Source organism: Rhinichthys klamathensis, unplaced genomic scaffold, assembly GCF_029890125.1.
Source record: "Rhinichthys klamathensis goyatoka isolate OS25496 unplaced genomic scaffold, OSU_Roscu_1.1 h1tg000060l_1, whole genome shotgun sequence".
Taxonomy (NCBI): domain Eukaryota; kingdom Metazoa; phylum Chordata; class Actinopteri; order Cypriniformes; family Leuciscidae; genus Rhinichthys; species Rhinichthys klamathensis.
In genome coordinates, this window is record NW_026606605.1 from 3,365,785 (window position 1) to 3,385,888 (window position 20,104).

The 20,104-nt window shown below is 41.5% G+C and overlaps 1 protein-coding gene across 1 annotated transcript; it reads left to right on the forward strand.

The window, feature by feature from the left end:
* Nucleotides 1–10,440: 10,440 nt before the first annotated feature.
* Nucleotides 10,441–16,371, forward strand: LOC130084202 (uncharacterized). The gene is made up of 2 exons (XM_056249434.1): nucleotides 10,441–14,000; nucleotides 14,088–16,371. The coding sequence occupies exons 1-2, from the start codon at nucleotides 10,441–10,443 to the stop codon at nucleotides 16,369–16,371; spliced, it is 5,844 nt and encodes a 1,947-aa protein (XP_056105409.1).
* Nucleotides 16,372–20,104: the final 3,733 nt, after the last annotated feature.

The following is a 20,104-nucleotide window of genomic DNA, read 5'->3' on the forward strand; positions in this document are numbered from 1 at the left end:
TTTTTTTACCTCCATCCTACTAAAGAATTTAAAGCGGCAGAAAACAAAACTGCAGTATAATAAACAGAACAATATTGTTCATTGGTGTGGACACTCATATATACAGGGAACTACCCTGCGACCTTTTGAAATGCCATTGCGACCCTAATTTTTAATGGGTCGCAAATGTATCACTGACTATTTTTGTACCTACCTTATGTTTTAGGCAATATGCTAGGATTTACTATGAGCATTTATTAAAACAAATGTGTAGCCTATTTTAAGTATACGTTTTTATAACGTGCTCTGAGCATTCAACACATCAAGTTGGCTTCAGCCCCGCGAGAGAGAGAGAGGCGCAATCGAACTCTGTGTGTGTGTGTGTGTGTGTGTGTGTGTGTGTGTGTGTGAGAGAGAGAGAGGAGCAATCGAACTCTGTGTGTGAGAGACGCGGGCACGATCGAACTGTGTGTGTGTGTGTGTGTGAGAGAGAGAGAGAGAGGCGCAATCGAACTCTGTGTGTGTGTGAGGGAGAGACGCGGGCGCGATCGAACTGTGTGTGTGTGAGAGAGACGCGGGCGCGATCGAACTGTGTGTGTGTGTGAGAGAGAGAGAGAGAGACGCGGGCGCGATCGAACTGTGTGTGTGTGAGAGAGAGAGAGAGAGAGAGAGAGACGCGGGCGCGATCGAACTGTGTGTGTGTGTGAGAGACGCGGGCGCGATCGAACTGTGTGTGTGTGTGAGAGAGAGACGCGGGCGCGATCGAACTATGTGTGTGTGTGTGTGTGTGTGTGAGAGAGAGAGTGGAACGATCGAACAGTGGAAACATAAAAACATACTCCGTCATTTTGTTCATACAGGACATGATTCAAACTGCAAAGTGTTTACTTATATTTGTGTACACTCGCAATAAAACACAACATTGTGCTTTTGTCACACTCTAAACTCTTGTCAAACTGTAACCTACAACTGTAACCCAACCACACACACACCGTTTTAAAAGCAAAACATATTTATCCAACCCCATTTAAAAACAGTCTGTGTGTTCCATCTTTTGGAGATTCATCATATCGCATTGGTTTTCATTTCTTGTCCTCAGAGTCGGAGCACTAATCTGTTTATTTTTAAGTTACACATTCTACATTGATTAAAAAAGAAAATCAAATGTGTTTTTAATGGTAATTATTTTATACGGAAATCATTTATTTATAATTCAGATGAGAATAAAGTTAGGGTTACTTAAAATTAAGGAAAACAATATCTACTGATCTGAAATATAGCAAATTAATTTTAAATTCATTCAGGTACAATTACCAAACATATATCAAGGTCATTTAGTCTTTATTAATTTAATTAATAAACTAATTATATAAAACTATTGTCAGTGCACTACAAATAAACTGGTTCTATGCCTTTATTAATAAAACTTATACAACTTAAAAATACAAGGCTTAAGACATTTATAAAAATGTCTTCTGCATTTTTGTTTTGCTTTTCACTCCATTGTACCGAAATCGTACCGAACCGTGATGTCTGAACCGAGGTATGAACCCAACCGTGACTTCTGTGTACCGTTCCACCCCTAATGCAGTACAGTTTCATTATTGTTCATTATTATCCAGAGAGCGGCTTACTATAAATAATTTGTGCGACCAAATCATGTTTTGCGCCAGTAACTGAAAAAGTTAATAGCGCAAGTGCCAGTGGAAAAGGTTAGTGTAGTTCCCTGAGTTATCGTTCTTGGTGTGAGGCTGAGGGCAGGCCTCAAGAAGGGCCCGGGGCTCTATCAGCCCTGTACTGCGTTTTTACATTACAAAGTCAATCCTGTAAAGTGTTTTACACCTTACAATCTTTTGAATTTATGTGACATATACCTTGAGAAATTCTGCAGATTCAAATATTTAATCTAATATTTCCTGGAAGCATAAATTAGAACGGTTTGAAAATGAAAGTATGAAACTAAGGCCCTGTTTACACCTGGAATTAAGATGCGTATGCATTATGGTCGATCAGATCACAAGTAGACGAGGGAGACACATTCCCGTTTACACCAGGTGTTTTTTTTTTTGTCCACTTTCAACCACTTCTGTCCTGATTTCTTTGAGGGGAGGCTCTATGGGTGGAAAATGTATGGGTTTTCCAGAACCTTCCATCTTATGGATGACATAAGTTCTCACAATTTAAATATGAATGCAACTGGAAATCAGGAATAGTGAGAGAACATTGTGCTTGGTATGTTTTTCGTCTTCAAATCAAAATCTCTAGCTGACAAAGTTTAAATCCCAACTGGCTAGCGCGCTTCCCATAATGTTTACATATTAGGTCAGTAGGGAGACTTTTGTGGCTGTTTAAACGCATTCGACCACATGAACGTTTACACTATGAAAGCAATCCGGTCTAATGTGTTTTCGACTACCTCTGGGAGTGGTCGAAAGTGGACAAGCTCAAAACATTTTAGACCCCGTTTACACCTGTATTTAGAAGCCATTCACTTGCGATCCAATCGACCAAAACATCTTAATACCAGGTGTAAACGGGGCATGTTTTGCACAGTGGAGTAAAAAGTCAATTCATTTTCTCTATAGGGAAATTGATTTTGAATGATAACTTTTAAACCTTTAAAGACAGGCCTGTTGTGAGCTATGAGGTTGTTAATCCAAGGTATTTGATTATGTTGAAGCCACCAGCCAGCATTATTTCAGTTCACTTTTAAAATAATCATTTTTAACAGTATAATTCCTAGTGAAAAACTACATTACCCATGATACTTATTCATTTGTGTACACTAAAAATGTTGATATATAAAAAACAATTTCAGTTTATTGCAATATATATATATATGCATATTTTGCAATAAACTGAAAATGTAATGCATAATATATATATATATATATATTTTAAATGGTTAGTTCACACAATAATGACATTTATCTCACTAATTAGCCTACTAATCCCTCATGTCGATCCAAACCCGTAAGACCTTCGTTCATCTTCGGAACACAAATTATGATATTTTTGATGAAATCCGAGAGCTTTCTGACCCCCCATAGACAGCAACGCAACTATATTGATTGTGTTTTAGGTCTTGGTTAAGTGTTTAAAATGATGTTTAAGTGTGCAGTTCCTGGATGCCCAAACCATGAGAAACCAGCGAGAGTAAAAGTGCCAAACGGTTCAGGCATCCAGGAACTGAACACTTTTTAACCATTTTAAACACTTCACCAAGACCTAAAACACAATCAATGTGGAATTCAATAGCTTACATACAGCATGCGTCTTCTGCTTGTAAACAGTACAGAGCTTCCAGGTTCTATGTAAGAAAGCCACAGGCATGCGCTGTGGTGCCCTCGTGAACGCGCGTCGGAGACTTAAACAGAAGAGAAGGAACTGTTGAATAAAGTCGTTTTTGCACATAAAAATTATTCTTGTCGCTTCATAAAATTAAGGTCATACCACTGTAGTCAAATTGACTATTTAACGATGTCTTTACAGAAAGCACTCAGATTTCATCAAAAATATCTTAATTTGTGTTCCAAAGTTGAACGAAGGTCTTAAGGGTTTGGAACAACATGAGGATGAGTATTAATGACAGAAATGTGATTTTTGGGTGAACTAACCTTTCGATTAAGCTTTTCGCAATGCTTCATGGGATTGTGATAGAATAAATAACTTTATTCTAGAGCTGCTGTAAAAGCCAAAACAATCCTATTATCACTGTAAAGTTTGACTTGACGTTCGTTCTCTCACTTAAGCCGTTAAGTAAACAAATAGTCTTAGTTGATGTACCTTTGTCATTTTGTCAGATTTTCATAAACTTTTCAAAATCAAAGTTTGTAATATTATGATTCACGGCTTATTACTCTTTAACGAAGTTTTTTATTAAATCCCTATGGAAAAAAAAATACTTCTGGAACCAGCGCTGCTGAAAAGGGGGACGGGAACTGGTGAACTCATAGCGGTAACATTGAGTATTTTCACTTTACATGGAAAACCAAATACATATTTTTTTTATGAAAATACATTATATCATTAATATATTGTGTATTATTATTCTATCATTCTATTTTATTTAAAATCATACAATTAACGTTACCACGCAAACATTGTTGCAAATAACTTTAATCGCATGTGTGGCAACAAAAAAAAACAACTAATAGATATATCCTTATATATCCACAGTTTTACGGATGAAAATATCCACTTTCCTGCAATATTCTATATAATTCAGATAGCCTAGAATTATTTTTTACAAAGATTTCATAACTAAACTCCTATTTCAAAACATCAGCCTCCACAATGGATTTTAGTCTACAGCTGCACATAACATGGAGTCTCGGGATTATAAACATGCATCTTTAGCTAATAACAATACTGGCTGATCATACTTACTCAGTTTCTTCAAAATTGCATTAATGCCCTTTTTTATTATAACGTTACAGGCGCCGTTCTTTTGTCCTTAGCTCACTATTCGATAAGAACGCAAAAATGAAATACTCTATCACGTGGCTTTAAAATATGCATACAAAGAAAGTTGCAGCCCGAAAGGAGCGTATAAGGTAAAATACTGCAGGGCATGCATGTTTCTGTAGCGGATCTCTGCACAGACGATAAACAACACGCGGGCCACCTTTCCAAACAGTTAAAATACTCACGTTAGAGGGCTCGACGTATTCTTTCAACAATCCCTCTCGCGTCACAGCCGATATACAACTCCAGTGTAATGCACGGTGGGTCGCTTCTGTTTTAAAACATCAAAATAATGGAAAAAGTCGCTAGAACAGGATCACCTAGCTGGATGAACTAGCTGGATCGACTAGCTGGCTCTCCCGCGAAAGCACTTCCCTTTCTGCGTGCAGCAGTGCATTGTGGGAGATGCGCACAACTAGCGGTGGGCGGGCGCGTGATCGATTTGAGCACTTCGTTACAATAAAACATTCAACAGTTCATATTGATTCTTTGTCTTCATACTGATTAAGACTGTTTTTTTTTTTGTGAACAGATTTATTAAAAAATAGCTGAGTTAAAAAAAGAACCTTGAGGTTCACAAAAAAAAAAAAACAGTCTAACAAATCAGTTTTATTTGACGACTACTAGCTGCTTTTAATTTCAGCTGTGATTGTATAATGTTATAATACCATCATGCAAACACAAATTGCAGGCATTTTTTTCCCTTAAAGGCCCACTAAAGTGCCATGAAACCTGTCTATGCATGAAACGCGCAGCATTATTCAGTGTGTTGTTGATTTCCACTGATACCTACAGGGCGGGACATAACGAACAGCTCCTTCTCTTTTTTAAATTAGCCAATAGAGTTTCGTTTACATATTGAACTCAGCAAAGCCTCAGTGTCCTCCTAATCTCGCAGTGTTTCTCCTCCTGGCTCCATATCACTAGTTTAAAATAAAGCATTCTGTGCAGAATTCAAATGGGTCAGATTATCTGTTTTCTGGTCTGCGTCGACTCGGTCGAGCTCGCGCATATGTGACAGATTGAAATATGTATTTTATAAATCCCTAAATCTGTTAAACATTGACAGCACTATAGTAACGCTATTTTGAATGTGTGTGAAAAGGTTTATAAAATGTAAATAATTAATTTGTATGTAATTGTGGTGGGTTCATCAACACTAGGGGGAGAACTCGCGGGGTATTTCCATTCCACATAAAGTTTGTAGTGGTGAAACATCAGCGAGTTTTGTGTTTAATCTTCTCCCCCTCTTCAGGGGTACAACACATATGATCCACTCTGTGCTATCTTGTCTCTGGACCGGAGCAGACTTCATTCATCCCAATGGAAAGCATATTACACTGTCTGAATCGTCCCCTATATAGTGCACTATGGGCCATTCACCATGTAGAAAATAGTAAAAGTGTGAACAAGTGACTGATTTTAGCTGCAGCTTCAGAGTCTATTTATAAGGGGCCCGAGCATTAAATTGGACAGAAAATCTGATGAGAAGTCAAAGTGCAGAGTGATGTCATTGTAAGACTGGAATAACTGAAAGAGAGAGCAACTCTCCGAGAAAACAAAGGAAATTAACATTTGAACTCTCTTGTGAAATTACTTTAGTATCACCATTTGAGGCGCAAATCTCACCTCAGTATAATCCTAATCCTAATCTACACCCCCACCCCCACTCTGAAGGTGTTTACAAAAAGGTGTAAACTCTGGAGACAGTGATTAATGCAAATTCCCATAGTTAGCATATGTTTAGGTTTCTTTCTTGGTCTGAGTATATAAAAAAATGTCTTAAGTGGCTCGGGGCAATTTGTAATGAGATTATTTGGGGCCAGTTATGTATTTCCTGAGTCAGGTACATCTTTTACTCTATCTCTGAGCATTTGATGTTATTGTATTGATTATCTTTGAGCTGATTATGTAATTGGCATGATACATTTACTTGACATGATAACTTGTTTACATTTGGATTTAATCTGACTTACTCTGAAATTATTCACTTTATTAATTACGTTGTATCCATTGTTAAAGCAAATCTGTGTCAGATTAGTGATGGACTAGAGTCCAGTTTTGAGCGGAGCATAGGGCACGCCAACTGTGATTTTAGAGTTCCAGCTAATATTTGGCACTAATTCAAGTGTACCTGGTTTGTAAAGACTAAAAGGGAATTTCCGTTTAGGACAGCAAAATGTTGTTCGACCAACCTAAATAGGGTGAGTCTTACCTCTGTTTGATGTAATGTTACTTTATTTAAGTGTACGTAAGAAACCATGCCATGACCAAACCAAAGCTACTATCAGAGAAGTAATATTGGTCGGCTTATATCTGTAGTAGTGGTCATGACCTCTGTCTAAAGAAAACGTTACTTTTATTCAGGTGTATACAACCAAGGGGGCTATACAAAATATCTTAAGATTGAGTAAGCGTGAATGCGAACGTCTAAGATATTAGCCAATTACCTCTGTTTAGTGACCCACTACTGGCGAGTTTGTGATCGTGGGCCCACATTATATGAACGGCTGGTGTGAGGACTCTGTGCGACTCTGCCAGTGAACAAGGATAATAAGAGTAAAAAGTTAAATAGAATAATCAAATGTGCTGCTAAAGTGCAGAAATGACCAATAACCAATTGGCATTTTAACCTAAATTCAAGGTTGTGATAAAATGGGAGTCAGATGAAAGCTTAAAGCTGCAATCCGTAGTTTTTCCTCTTTGTCGCTATCTCTGTTCGAAATCTGCAATTGCAGTTATTCGCGGAATTATCAACTTTGCATGGGTTGTGCCTTGACAAGGCTAACCCGTTCTCATTCCCAGAGCATCATATACTTACACTTTTGTCACGTCCGTTGGCGTCTACTACCAACGTCAATATGAGACGCACAGAGCTTTCCACTAACTCCAATGTAAACCCATCCGCGGTACTATTGGACGCCCAAGGCAACTTCGTCAGTCATCAACTCATTCCAATATAAACCGGATGATGGATAATGATATCCTTAATAAAAAATGCGCTTGATAATTCTACAAAACATTATGATAATGTTATGGACATTATTTTCTTTTTTATTATTTACCTTTTGAGGCAGAGAAATAAAGGGATTTGTTCACAGTTTTCGACAGATTTTAATGTATTTTGTTTTAATATCCTCAACATTTTATAACTTAACACGAAAGTGTGCTTAATAATTCAACAATGCAATAGGATAATATAACAGTTATTATCTTCGATCATGTAGGCTAGACCTATCCTTTGATTCTGAAAAATAAAGGCGGACGAAAGAAAGAAAATTGATTGGTTAAAAGTGCGGATGTTTTTTATTAGATTATGTCTACAAATTGCCATATTTATCTTCAGCCCACCAATAGTGATAGATCAGTAGTAGATCTTAAGATCGGTGATTGTATGCTTTATGCCGTAGGCACTGGTCAAATATAGCCAGGGGTGCCACACGGTTCCCGCGTGATCAGAACCGAGGAGGAGCCACGGATCTACCTCTGAAGTGATAAGTAAGTTAGTTATAAACTCTCCAGATGATTTGTATGTCGTTAAAAAATATTTATCAAACATGAAATATTTTCAGAAAGCCGTCTGTTTACCCAGAGAGAACTAATACCACTGCAACAAATTTTTCTTTTGCAACATATTTTGTTTTATTAACTGATGGTATTGCTGCTGAGACTGCAACCCCTTCAACATGACATAAAGAGAGAAGAAAGACAATCTGGAACTTTGAAACTCCTTTTCACAGACTTTAATAAGGTTATGGAGATTAAAACCATGTTAATATCAATCTTTATTAGTTTTTGATTAATCACAAAATGTGTTTTTGCTTTACCTGTGCGTTGATGTTGCTTGGTAGTTGACGCTGAAAATGACATTGAGACAAATTTAGTACTGGAAATTGTTACGTAAACCGAAAGGAGAAATATAAGTAGGACTACTAACCAGATGACATTCCACTGGTTTTCCAACTGGATGAAGGCCTTTTAGGAATAACAAACCCATGCCTGTCACGCTTCTTCCATTGGACAGGGGTTGGGTTGTGTTCCCTCTGTGCCTCACTCTGTGTAATTCAACACGACACAAAAACACAACACTCCAAATAATGAGTCAATAATTTAGGTGTAAAATAATTTTCTTCAACGTTTTGCCATAATGCAAAAGGAACTCCGGGCAATTTTTAAGTTAATCTTGATCGTTATACCTTTGAGTACTGTCAATAGAAGAAGAAAAAAAACGAACCGGATTGGTGCTTGCAACACGGAGCAGCTACAGCTAATGCCCAGAGCTCCCACTCAGCTAAAACGACAGTTATGGGGGCATATACTGTACTGTCTTTGTGCCTCACAGACACAAAATGCAATTAAACAATGGCTAAGTTGCTAAACGCATCTTGTTGTCATGTAAGGGCCCTGTTCATGTTGGACAGACATTTTAAATTCACCTAAATAGTGTTTTAGACAGCTAGCTGTAGTGTCGCGCTGAAGTCCCGTGGGAACTCAGTTGTAGCCGGAAAAAGGTAAATAGCAGTGTGCAGGTTGGAGTTATTCACCTGCATAACACAGTAACATTTGCTATTTGTATGTATATCTATCATTTAGTGTGGTAATTCGGACAGTATTTTCCCAGAGAGGTCGTAGCCTGTGTTATCATCACACACCTCCCCTGTAGGAGCCATACACTGGGTTTGTTTGGGCTTTTATTATGTTTTCTCTTTTCTTTGCACTACTTGTGTACATGCACGCGCTTCATGACGTCATCGGTTACTGTGGGCGTGACCGGGGGTGTGGTGTCTGTATTAATGTGTGTGTGTGTGTGTGCTCACCTGTGGGCAAGCTTGGGTTTGGATTATGGCTGCAGGGTGAGCATGGGGAGAAACTTTCTGTTGACCGTTACCACTGTTGTTCCCATCGATACTAACATCTATCACTGATGTCTCTGAGGTACCGTTGCACTGCTTACAACATGCATCACTCAAAGTAAGTGATTGGTTTTCTATGTATGTGAAATCGCGTAATAAAGAGACTTAATACGTACAATGGTTCAGCGTGACGCGTCTTCAGTGTAAATCCTCATGTTTCAGCCTGCTGCGGCGTTCGAGTTGTTTTGGTTGGTTTTGTTTTTGTTTTAGTAATATACGCCGCAATATTTGTCAACAGAAACTTGTTTGTTGCGCGGATTTAAACGTATTGTCGGGACAACACTGGATGTTTGCGATCGTTTCCAATGTTGAATGCGATCGACGAGCCAGCGCATTAGGACTCGCGTAAGCCCATTCATTCACAAATTGGCTGTTACTATGCTTAGTTTGTCAGCACAGTTGTCTTTTATTACAAGGTCTAAACATTGAACATTGTGGATTGTCTTTTAGGAATCAATTGCATTCCCTGTTAGGCTCAGCGGTACTTTCGCATAAGGTGATTGGACTGTTTGTTTGTTTTGGGACTTTTTTGCAGTGTTTTTGTTCGTGTGTCAAGCGGGTGAAGCATTGCGCTTGGGAGTGCCGCCGTAGTTCTGGTTCTAAGACGATCAGTCTGGTTCAAGACTATCGGTATTTAGGTACATAAATACCCACCGCTAGTATGCACAGAAGACTAGGGTTGAGTTAGTTTAGCTTCAGTGAATAAGTTAGAGGGAATCAATGACAACGCATTGTACCTTGTTCATATGGAAACGTAAGTTATAAAAAGGGTGCTGTTTTTAGCATTTTATTAGCAGATATTTCTGGTCATTATTGGATTATTTTGTAAACGAAAATGGAGTCGACTGGTACCAGGTCAACTGAGAAAAGACAAGTAAAACTTACACCCAAGGCTTTTGAATATAAATTGGAACGGCTCCAAGAAGAACGCCAAGCAAAGGTAAGAAAAATTAAAGATGCAATAAGAGAAATTAAAGACCTAATGCAAAGTGTTGGAAATGCTGAAAAAATACGGTCTTGTCTTGAAAGTTTGTCGAGTTTGTTCACAGAAGCAAGTTATATTCATGGTGTTGTGGTTCCTATGCTCCCACCTGAGGAACAAGAAAAACAAAATGCTTGGTTTTACAGTGTTGAAGACCATAAAACTGCTTTTGTGGAGGAGACAAATAAATGGCTGCTGGAGGCGCCAGAGGCACCAGCAGAGGGCGTTGTTGCACCATGTTTAGGATCTGCTGTTTTCGACGATGAGGCATGTATAGGTAAACCTGTGGAAAATGTAGATGACGACGTTAGGCCAAGTGATAGTGTGTCTAATGTGTCATTGAGGTCAAAGAGATTCAGTACAGTAGTGAGTAAACCCATGTCTACTACATCATCAGCCAGAATAAGAGCTGAGGCTGAGACGGCTGCTCTTATGGCTCGTCAAAAGCTGCTGAGCAAGAAGCATGCCCTGGAGGAACAGCAGGAAGTGTTGAGGAGAAAGAAGGAGGTGCTGGAGATGGATATGGAGCTGGCAGCGTCTATGGCTAAAATGAGTGTGTTTAAGGTTTCAGAAGGATCTCGTGCGTCTCATGTTTCTGTGGAATTAGATGGGATGAACTCTTATGTGGAAAGAGGGAAAAGCACACAGTTGAGCCATGAAGCTGCAATCTTTGTGCCTGAGTTTAATACTCAACCATTGGTGTCAGAGTTGGTAGATGACGTTTCGTGTCCAAGTTATGCTTCTGTGAGGTCCAAAACATATAACACAAGCCAGTTGCCTACTGCTGCGACCTCGGCCGGTCGGTTAACTTTGCCTACTTTGCCTGCTGCTGTGACTAGAGTTGATCAGCACACTTTGCCAGAAGGTGTTTCTAATCCACCCATTACTCACCTTCAGTATGGAGCTGCACCTGTAACCGTGAGTGATTCCGATCAGCGTTTTCTCACAGTTTTAGAAAGGCAAAATCAAATCACGTCTTTATTGGTTGGACAACAGTCACTTTTTCTCTTGCCTAAGCGAGATCTACAAGTTTTTGATGGAGATCCACTGCAGTATCAAACTTTCATAAGAGGATTTGAACACAACATTGAAGCGAGAACACAAAGTCAGACGGATTGTTTGTATTACCTCGAACAGTATACGAGAGGTCAGCCCAGGGATTTGATCCGGAGTTGTCAACATCTGCCTCCGTCCCATGGTTATAGTAAGGCAAAATCACTACTTCAGGAGCATTTTGGGGATCCATTTAAGGTAGCTTCTGCCTATATGGACAAGGTGCTTTCCTGGCCGATGCTTAAGGCCGAAGATGTCAAGGCTTTACGGGCCTACAGTTTATTGTTGCGGGAATGCTGCAACTCTATGGGAGTTTCTGCAAGTGACCTGAACGTACCTACGAATATGCAAATCATTGTGAAAAAACTGCCTTATAAGCTGAGGGATTATTGGAGAAGTGTGGCCTGCGATATTTATGAGAAGTTTCATCGTAGAGCTACGTTCTCAGATATTGTAGAGTTTGTTGAGAGGCAAGTCAAGATGGCGAGTGACCCTCTTTTTGGAAATATACAAGAGACATTTGCGAGTGGAAGAAATGAAGTAAAAATGGTTCGGTCTCAACCTAGTTCAAAGGTTAGAGGCAGTAGTTTTGCTACTACTGTAGCACCTGCTGAGAATAATATGGAGCCTGGGTTTAAAAGGGAGAAGAACTCGCTAGCGAAGTTTTGTTTGTTTTGTGGGGCTGGGCATTCGTTAGATGCTTGTTTCAGTTTGGATAAAAGAACACAAGATGAGAAAATTTCCTTTTTGAAGGAGAACCGTATGTGTTTTGGATGTCTGTGCGTCGGACACATGAGTAAAGACTGCCGAAAACGTATGACATGTAAAGTATGCAATAATAGGCATCCCACGTTGTTGCATATCCACCCCACAGCAAAACCAACGAGTCCGACTCAGGCCAATGGTGGCTTGAATATGGCCAGAGACGGTGCTGTGGTGTCTGTTCAGTCTAGTGGCTTGACTGGGGCCGGTAAGCAGGATTGTACGCTCTCTATCTTACCTGTTCAAGTGAAATCTAAGAGGGGGCAAGAGACCGTGGTCACGTATGCGTTTTTGGACCCAGGGAGTACCGCCTCGTTTTGTACAGAGCGACTCATGACTCGACTCAATCTTACAGGGAAGAAGTTGGGAATTCTCCTTAGGACTATGGGACAAGAGAAAGTGGTTGACAGTTACAAGTTGTCAGACTTGGAGGTCGCCGGGCTGGACTCGAACAACTTCTGTGGCCTGTCTGAGATTTTTACTCAACAGAACATGCCGGTTCATCGAGGTAACATTCCAAGCTCAAAGGACCTTCAAAGATGGCCGCACCTAAGACACATAAAGATACCAGAGATCAATTCTGATGTGGATCTTCTGATTGGCACTAACGTTCCTCAAGCTCTGGAACCGTGGGAGGTGGTTCGTGCAGAGAATGGGGGCCCTTATGCGATTAAAACCATCCTGGGTTGGACGGTGAATGGCCCGCTTCATGGAGATTGTCATATCAATGAACAATGTTTGCAGCCTGACATTACAGTTAATCGGATCTCAGTGGCGAGGCTTGATGAGCTTTGGGAGAAGCAGCTGAAGGTGGATTTCCCTGAAACTCTGCAGGATGAACAACCTGGTCTGTCAGTGGAGGATAAGCGCTTCAATGAGTTGGTCTCAGAGTCTACTAAGCTCATTGATGGTCATTATAATATTGGTTTGCCGGTGAAGCAAAGACACTTAAAAATGCCAAACAATAAGACAGTGGCAGAACAGCGTGCATTGAGTCTTAAAAGACGTTTGAATAAGGATCCATCTTTTAGCAACGATTACATCGCATTCATGTCCAAGATGTTGGTTAACGGCTATGCAGAGAGAGTTCCAACCGAGCAGTCGACCCGTTGTGATGGAAGGGTATGGTATATACCTCATCATGGGGTGTATCATCCTAAGAAAAAAAAACTGCGGGTAGTCTTTGATTGTGGAGTGACGTTTCAGGGGACATCGTTGAACTCACAGCTTCTTCAGGGACCTGATCTCACAAACTTGTTAGTGGGAGTGCTTACACGATTCCGTAAAGAACCTGTAGTGCTCATAGGAGATATTGAGGCCATGTATCATCAGGTCCGAGTGCCGGCTGAAGACTCTGATCTGTTAAGGTTCTTGTGGTGGCCTGATGGAGATTGCAGTCGGGAGCTGGTGGAGTATAGAATGACGGTACACCTGTTTGGTGCTACTTCCTCTCCTAGTTGTGCCTGTTTCGCCCTGAGGAAGTGTGCTGAAGACAATCAAAGGTTCTTTAGTTCTAATGCAGTTAACACGGTCTTGCATCATTTCTACGTTGATGATTGTTTGGTGTCCATTGGCTCTGAAGAGGAAGCAGTCTTTCTACGTCGAGAGCTTAGTGCCTTGTGTGCGGAAGGTGGGTTTAAGCTCACAAAATGGGTTAGCAACCGACGCACTGTTCTCGCTACTATTCCTCAGGATGAGCGCGCTAAGGAGGTGAAAGATTTGGATTTGAATAGTGATGCTCTGCCCATAGAGTATGTCTTGGGTGTACAGTGGTGTGTTCAATCTGACTCATTCAAGTTTAAAATCACACTCAAAACTCATCCACTCACAAGAAGAGGAATCTTGTCTGTGACGAGTTCGATCTATGACCCTCTTGGTTTCTTGGCACCTGTTGTTTTGTCCGCCAAGAAAATCCTCCAAGACCTCTGTAGGAGAAGTTTGGGATGGGACGAACCTTTGCCCTCTTCAGTGACTAAAGAATGGACGGCTTGGCTGGAAGAGCTTCACGAGCTTGAAAGTTGGGAAGTTAGTAGATGTTTAAAACCTTTGGACTTTGGTTTTCTTGTCTCTGCTCAACTTCATCACTTTGCAGACGCAAGTGAGGAAGGGTTTGGGACTGTGACTTACCTGTTGCTCCATGATGATAGAGGTCGAACCCACAGTGTATTTATAATGGGAAAGGCACGAGTAGCTCCTTTAAAACTTGTCACCATTCCCCGGATGGAGCTGACTGCCGCGGTGATGGCTAGCAGAATGGACAAGTTGTGGAGGAAGGAGCTGCAAATGGACCTTCAAGAGTCGGTTTTTTGGACGGACAGCACTTCTGTTCTGAAATATATAAACAACGTGACGTCCAGATTTAAAATCTTCATATCAAACAGAGTGTCTGAAATATTGAAAATATCCAATGCATCCCAATGGAGGTATGTGAATACGTTAACCAACCCTGCAGATCTAGCCTCCAGAGGTGTTAAAGTTCAGTCATTGCTAAAGACTGGTGCATGGCTCTGTGGTCCTGATTTCCTTCATGAGCCTGAGAGTAGTTGGCCCCAAAATCCTGAGACCTTGGAAAACACTCTGATTGGAGACCCGGAGGTCAAGGCTGTGATGGTGAATGCGGCTCAGGTTGAGCAGGTCAGTCCAGTGGAGAAGCTCATTGATTACTTTTCCTCCTGGCTCCGTCTTAAAAGGGCTGTTGGTTGGCTTCTCAAGGTTAAGACCTTACTTTTGTCTCTGGTACGACATCGAAAGCTGCTGAGAGGAAACCTTTCTGAATTGGACCAAAGTTCTGAGCAGTTGGAAAAAGAGCTACAGGTCCAGATGGAAGGATTTAAGGCTCAAGTGCCAAAGGGTGTTCTGTCTATGGAGGATATGGTTGTAGCGGAGTCAAGTATTATCTGTTTTTGTCAAAAAACAATGTTTCCGGAGGAACTGGCCAATTTGAAGAAAGGAGAGTGCGTAAGGAGGACGAGCCACCTCTACAAGCTCAACCCGATCCTGGATGGTGATCTCATTAGGGTTGGAGGACGGCTTAGTAGAGCAGCTATGCCAGCTGAAGCAAAACATCCAGTTATACTGGCTAAAGATAAACACATCTCCAATCTTATTCTCCGTCATGTACACCAAGTAACAGGCCATGGTGGACGAAACCACATGCTTTCTCATCTGCGTCAGAAATATTGGATTCCTGGTGCTTGTGCCGCCATCAGAAAGGTTTTGGCTAAGTGTGTCATCTGTCGTAGATTGTCTGCTTCACCTGGACATCAGAAAATGGCTGACCTTCCTTACAACAGAATAACTCCTGATGAGCCTCCCTTCAGTCGAGTTGGTTTGGACTGTTTTGGACCATTTGAAGTTAAACGTGGAAGAGCTGTGGTCAAGAGGTATGGACTCATTTTCACGTGCTTAGCGATGCGAGCCATACATCTTGAAGTTCTGTCTTCTTTGGACACAGACTCCTTCATTAATGGTTTCAGAAGGTTTTTGGCGAGACGTGGTCAAGTCTTGGAAATCCATTCGGATAATGGCACTAACTTTGTGGGCGCTGAGCGTGAATTGAGGAATGCCATTGAGAATCTGAATCATAACCTCATCAATGACGTGCTGTTACAAAAGAATGTGAAATGGGTTTTTAATCCCCCAACAGCATCCCACCATGGAGGTGCTTGGGAAAGGCTAATTCGGTCAGTCCGTAAGGTGCTAAACTCTATTTTGAAGACTCAGACACTGGATGAAGAAGGCTTGGTGACAGTGTTCTGTGAGGCTGAAGCTATTGTTAATAGCCGCCCTTTAACCAAGGCATCAACAGATCCTCAAGACTTGGAGGCCTTGACTCCTAACCATCTACTTCTGCTTAAGTCGCAATCGCTGTTGCCACCAGGATTGTTCGAGAAGGAGGATGTTTATGCTCGCCGTCGCTGGAAGCAAGTGCAGTATATGTCGGATTTGTTCTGGAAGCGCTGGGTGAAGGAATACCTTCCTGGACTTCAGGAGCGCCAAAAGTGGAATACTGCCAAAAGAAACTTTGCCCCAGGGGATCTCGTGGTGCTGGTGGACGATATGGCACCTCGCAATGCTTGGATTACAGGAAGAATTGTGGATACTGTTCCGGACAAAAATGGACTGGTGCGAAGTGTACGGATTAAAACTAAGACAACGTATCTGACAAGGCCAATAACCAAAGTCTGCCTTCTGCAGGAAGCAGAGGAGCAGTGAAGATATTTGGATATGGCGGACATGAACTTTGACATTAACAGGACCTTTAAAGGACTAACATTTCACTTTGCATTTCTAACTGGTGTTTGTCTCCCACAAGAGGGTTGTAGTGGTGGTCAATTATTACTATAAAATAATTGGGGGCCGGAATGTAGGAGCCATACACTGGGTTTGTTTGGGCTTTTATTATGTTTTCTCTTTTCTTTGCACTACTTGTGTACATGCACGCGCTTCATGACGTCATCGGTTACTGTGGGCGTGACCGGGGGTGTGGTGTCTGTATTAATGTGTGTGTGTGTGTGCTCACCTGTGGGCAAGCTTGGGTTTGGATTATGGCTGCAGGGTGAGCATGGGGAGAAACTTTCTGTTGACCGTTACCACTGTTGTTCCCATCGATACTAACATCTATCACTGATGTCTCTGAGGTACCGTTGCACTGCTTACAACATGCATCACTCAAAGTAAGTGATTGGTTTTCTATGTATGTGAAATCGCGTAATAAAGAGACTTAATACGTACAATGGTTCAGCGTGACGCGTCTTCAGTGTAAATCCTCATGTTTCAGCCTGCTGCGGCGTTCGAGTTGTTTTGGTTGGTTTTGTTTTTGTTTTAGTAATATACGCCGCAATATCCCCCTCCCCCATACTGCACCCTCCCACATACTGCATCATCCCACACACTTTATTCTCTCTAGCAAGTCCATTGTATTCTCATAGAAATTAGCACAACACAAATAATTAAAGTCATAGAGGCTAGTGAAATAATTAAAGGTTTGCAAATAAGACTACAACAACATATACTGCACATCTCTCCTTAAGCCGCGTGTGCCCACATGAAAGGATAAATAGTTTACATTACATCCACAGTGGTTGCACCCGACTTCGTCCACGGAATGGCATTTTTCTTCAACCGGCCCCGGTGTGTTGTGTCTGTGTAGTCATCCTTGTCAAAGTGTTCGCTGCAAATGCGGTAATCTTTAGCGCGTAGTACTTGTATGGGAGTTAGCACATCAAGTTGAAGTAAAACTAGCCACAACTGCAGAATCTCGAGGTCACGGAAAGGAAGACGATGAAAATTTAAGTTATTGTATTTCCGCATTCTGTTGCCACAATTCGGAACGGCACAAACGCGAACCATTTCTTCTTCACTTCACTCCGATCTTCACTCTTCATACACTACGCTCCTCCCACCTGCACACTGCTATTTACCTTTTTCCAGCTACAGTACAACTGAGTTCCCAAGGGACTTCTTCAGCACGAGACTACAGCTAGCCGTCTAAAACACTATTTATGTGAATTTAAACAATGGCTAAGTTGCTAAACGCATCTTGTCATGTAAGAGCCCTGTTCATGTTGGACAGACATTTTAATTGCATTTTGTGTCTGTTAAGAGGCACAAATACACTCTTTATGTACATGCCCCCATACCTGCCGTTTTAGCTGAGTGGGAGCTCTGGGCATTAGCTGTTAGCAGCTCCGTGTTGCAAGCACCAATCCGGTTCGTTTTTTTTCTTCTTCAATAGACAGTACTCACAAAGGTATAACGATCAAGATTAACTTCAAAATTACCAGGAGTTCTCCTTTAACTTACCTCCAAAACCGCAAGAAATATGTTAACATCCTGAAGCACTTCCTCTAACTCCAAATCTTCAGCATCAAAATCCAAACCACTCATTTTTCAACAAACTAAACAGGAGAGATAATATTGACAGAACATGTCTGTAACATTAAAATAAACATATAGCTTACAGACAGATAGCATCTTTTAGTTTGTACTCTAGTAGGGAGGTTAAGCCCAAAAAATAGGCCTTTGACTTCAAGTCATGATGCAAAGGTCTCCTTTGGTATGGAAGTACCTTAGGGTCATACAAATAAATTTATCCTAAGACACAAGTGAGATCACACTTTGTATCAGAAATAAACATGTTTTTTAAAAAATGGCCGCCAATGCGCCGAAAATACTCTAGAGCCCATATCTTTGCTTCTGTTATCGCTATAATGACAAATTTGGTGTCAAAGTGTACATTCTTGGAGTCAAGGAATCCAATAAAATTGGTTTCAAGTTTAAAAAAATAATAATTTTCCCCATACCATGACAATTGGGGGTAAATATGCACATTTCACATAAAAATTGTCATCAGAGTGACTTTACTTATCTTTTCGTTCAAAAACTTTAATTTTGTATTTAAGCAGTGCAGCTACTTCTGTACATTACATTTGTCCTAAGTAGCATGAGATTTCGACCAGTCAGGAGTAGCCTATAGCATATCAGTTCCTGCAACAACACATCCCATCTGCACCAGGAGCTGTGACAGCTGTTGAAGGTCAGAGGTGACAGGTTAACACTTTGAGGTTCGTATGACTTTCTCATTAAATAATTTTTTTTAATGTTAGATAACTAATAAATAGCTAGCTAGTTGACTATGGAAAAAAAAACCTTAGAGGGAAAACCTCTTTTCTCGAGAATACTGAAGCCAAAAATTATCCTTATAATTTGTATTAATTTAAAACACACTTGCTGCAGCTAGCAGACCTAGGCGAGGCAGCTCGCGCGCCTATTGGATGCTATGCGGCAACTGCTGCAACCTATCGAGGCACTGCTCGTGACGTAAGCACCAATGAGTGGGCGAATGGGCGTGGCTTATGCCTATATAAGCCAGAGCTCGATAAGATGCTCCTTGGTTTTCATCGACTGAAGCGAAACCAGATGGTAGCACAAGCACGGCAGGGTTACGCAACACTCATTCCCTCTTCTAGAGAGAACCGAGGTTACGTTAGTAACCGTGACGTTCTCTTACGAGAGTACTCTCGTGTTGCGTAAGCTAGCTTACGCTACGGGAATCCAATTTAAAACGCCGTGCGTGCTAAATCTACCACAACACTGACCCAAGGGCGAGCGCCCTGAGTTCATATGATATGGGGATATAAAAAGCCGACATTGGGAATGGGCTTAATAAGAATGATATAAGGTAAACGTGGTTACCTTAAATGCATAGAGGGTGCTTAACACGGTATAACAGTCAGGGGAGGCAATAGCCTGCCTGAACTGAAAACTTTGCAGTCCGCGGAACCGAGTCCGGCAGAACTGAGCGGATAAACTAAACTGACAACAGTCTAGCTTGGAGCGCGGGAACTTCCAGGTTATAGAACCCTATAAATGTAGACAGAGAGGCCCAGCCTGCCGCCATACAGATATCGTGAAGGGAAATCCCAGTGGACCAGGCCCATGAAGAGGCATGCCTTTAGTGGAATGAGCTCTGACGCCCAGAGGGCAACGAAGGCTCTTAGATGTATAAGCCAGTGAGATAGCGTCCACTTTCCACCTGGAAAGGCTATGTTTCGAGGCAGCTAGACCTTTAGATCGGCCACCAAACGAAACAAATAGCTGTCCTGACCGTCTGAAAGCAGCCGAACGTTCCAAGGGCCCTAACCAGGCAAAGGAGATTCACGTCAGACTCGCTGTCAGATCCGAAGAGAGAATGTCAGATTGAAGAGGCGGTGGTACCAGTACCAGTCGGTCGCCTTCCAAGGTTTCAGAGCTGCGACGCATTTCTGATTGACCCTGAGGCGAAACAGATCGGAGGCCCAAGCTTGAGACGGCACTCGTGCTTTCAGCCACCACTGCAGTGGGCGCATGCGAAGCAGACCCAGCTGGAGTACTGATGATGATGAGGCCATGAGGCCCAGCATCTTCTGAAATCTCTTGAGCGGGACTATAGTGCCGCAATGTTCAG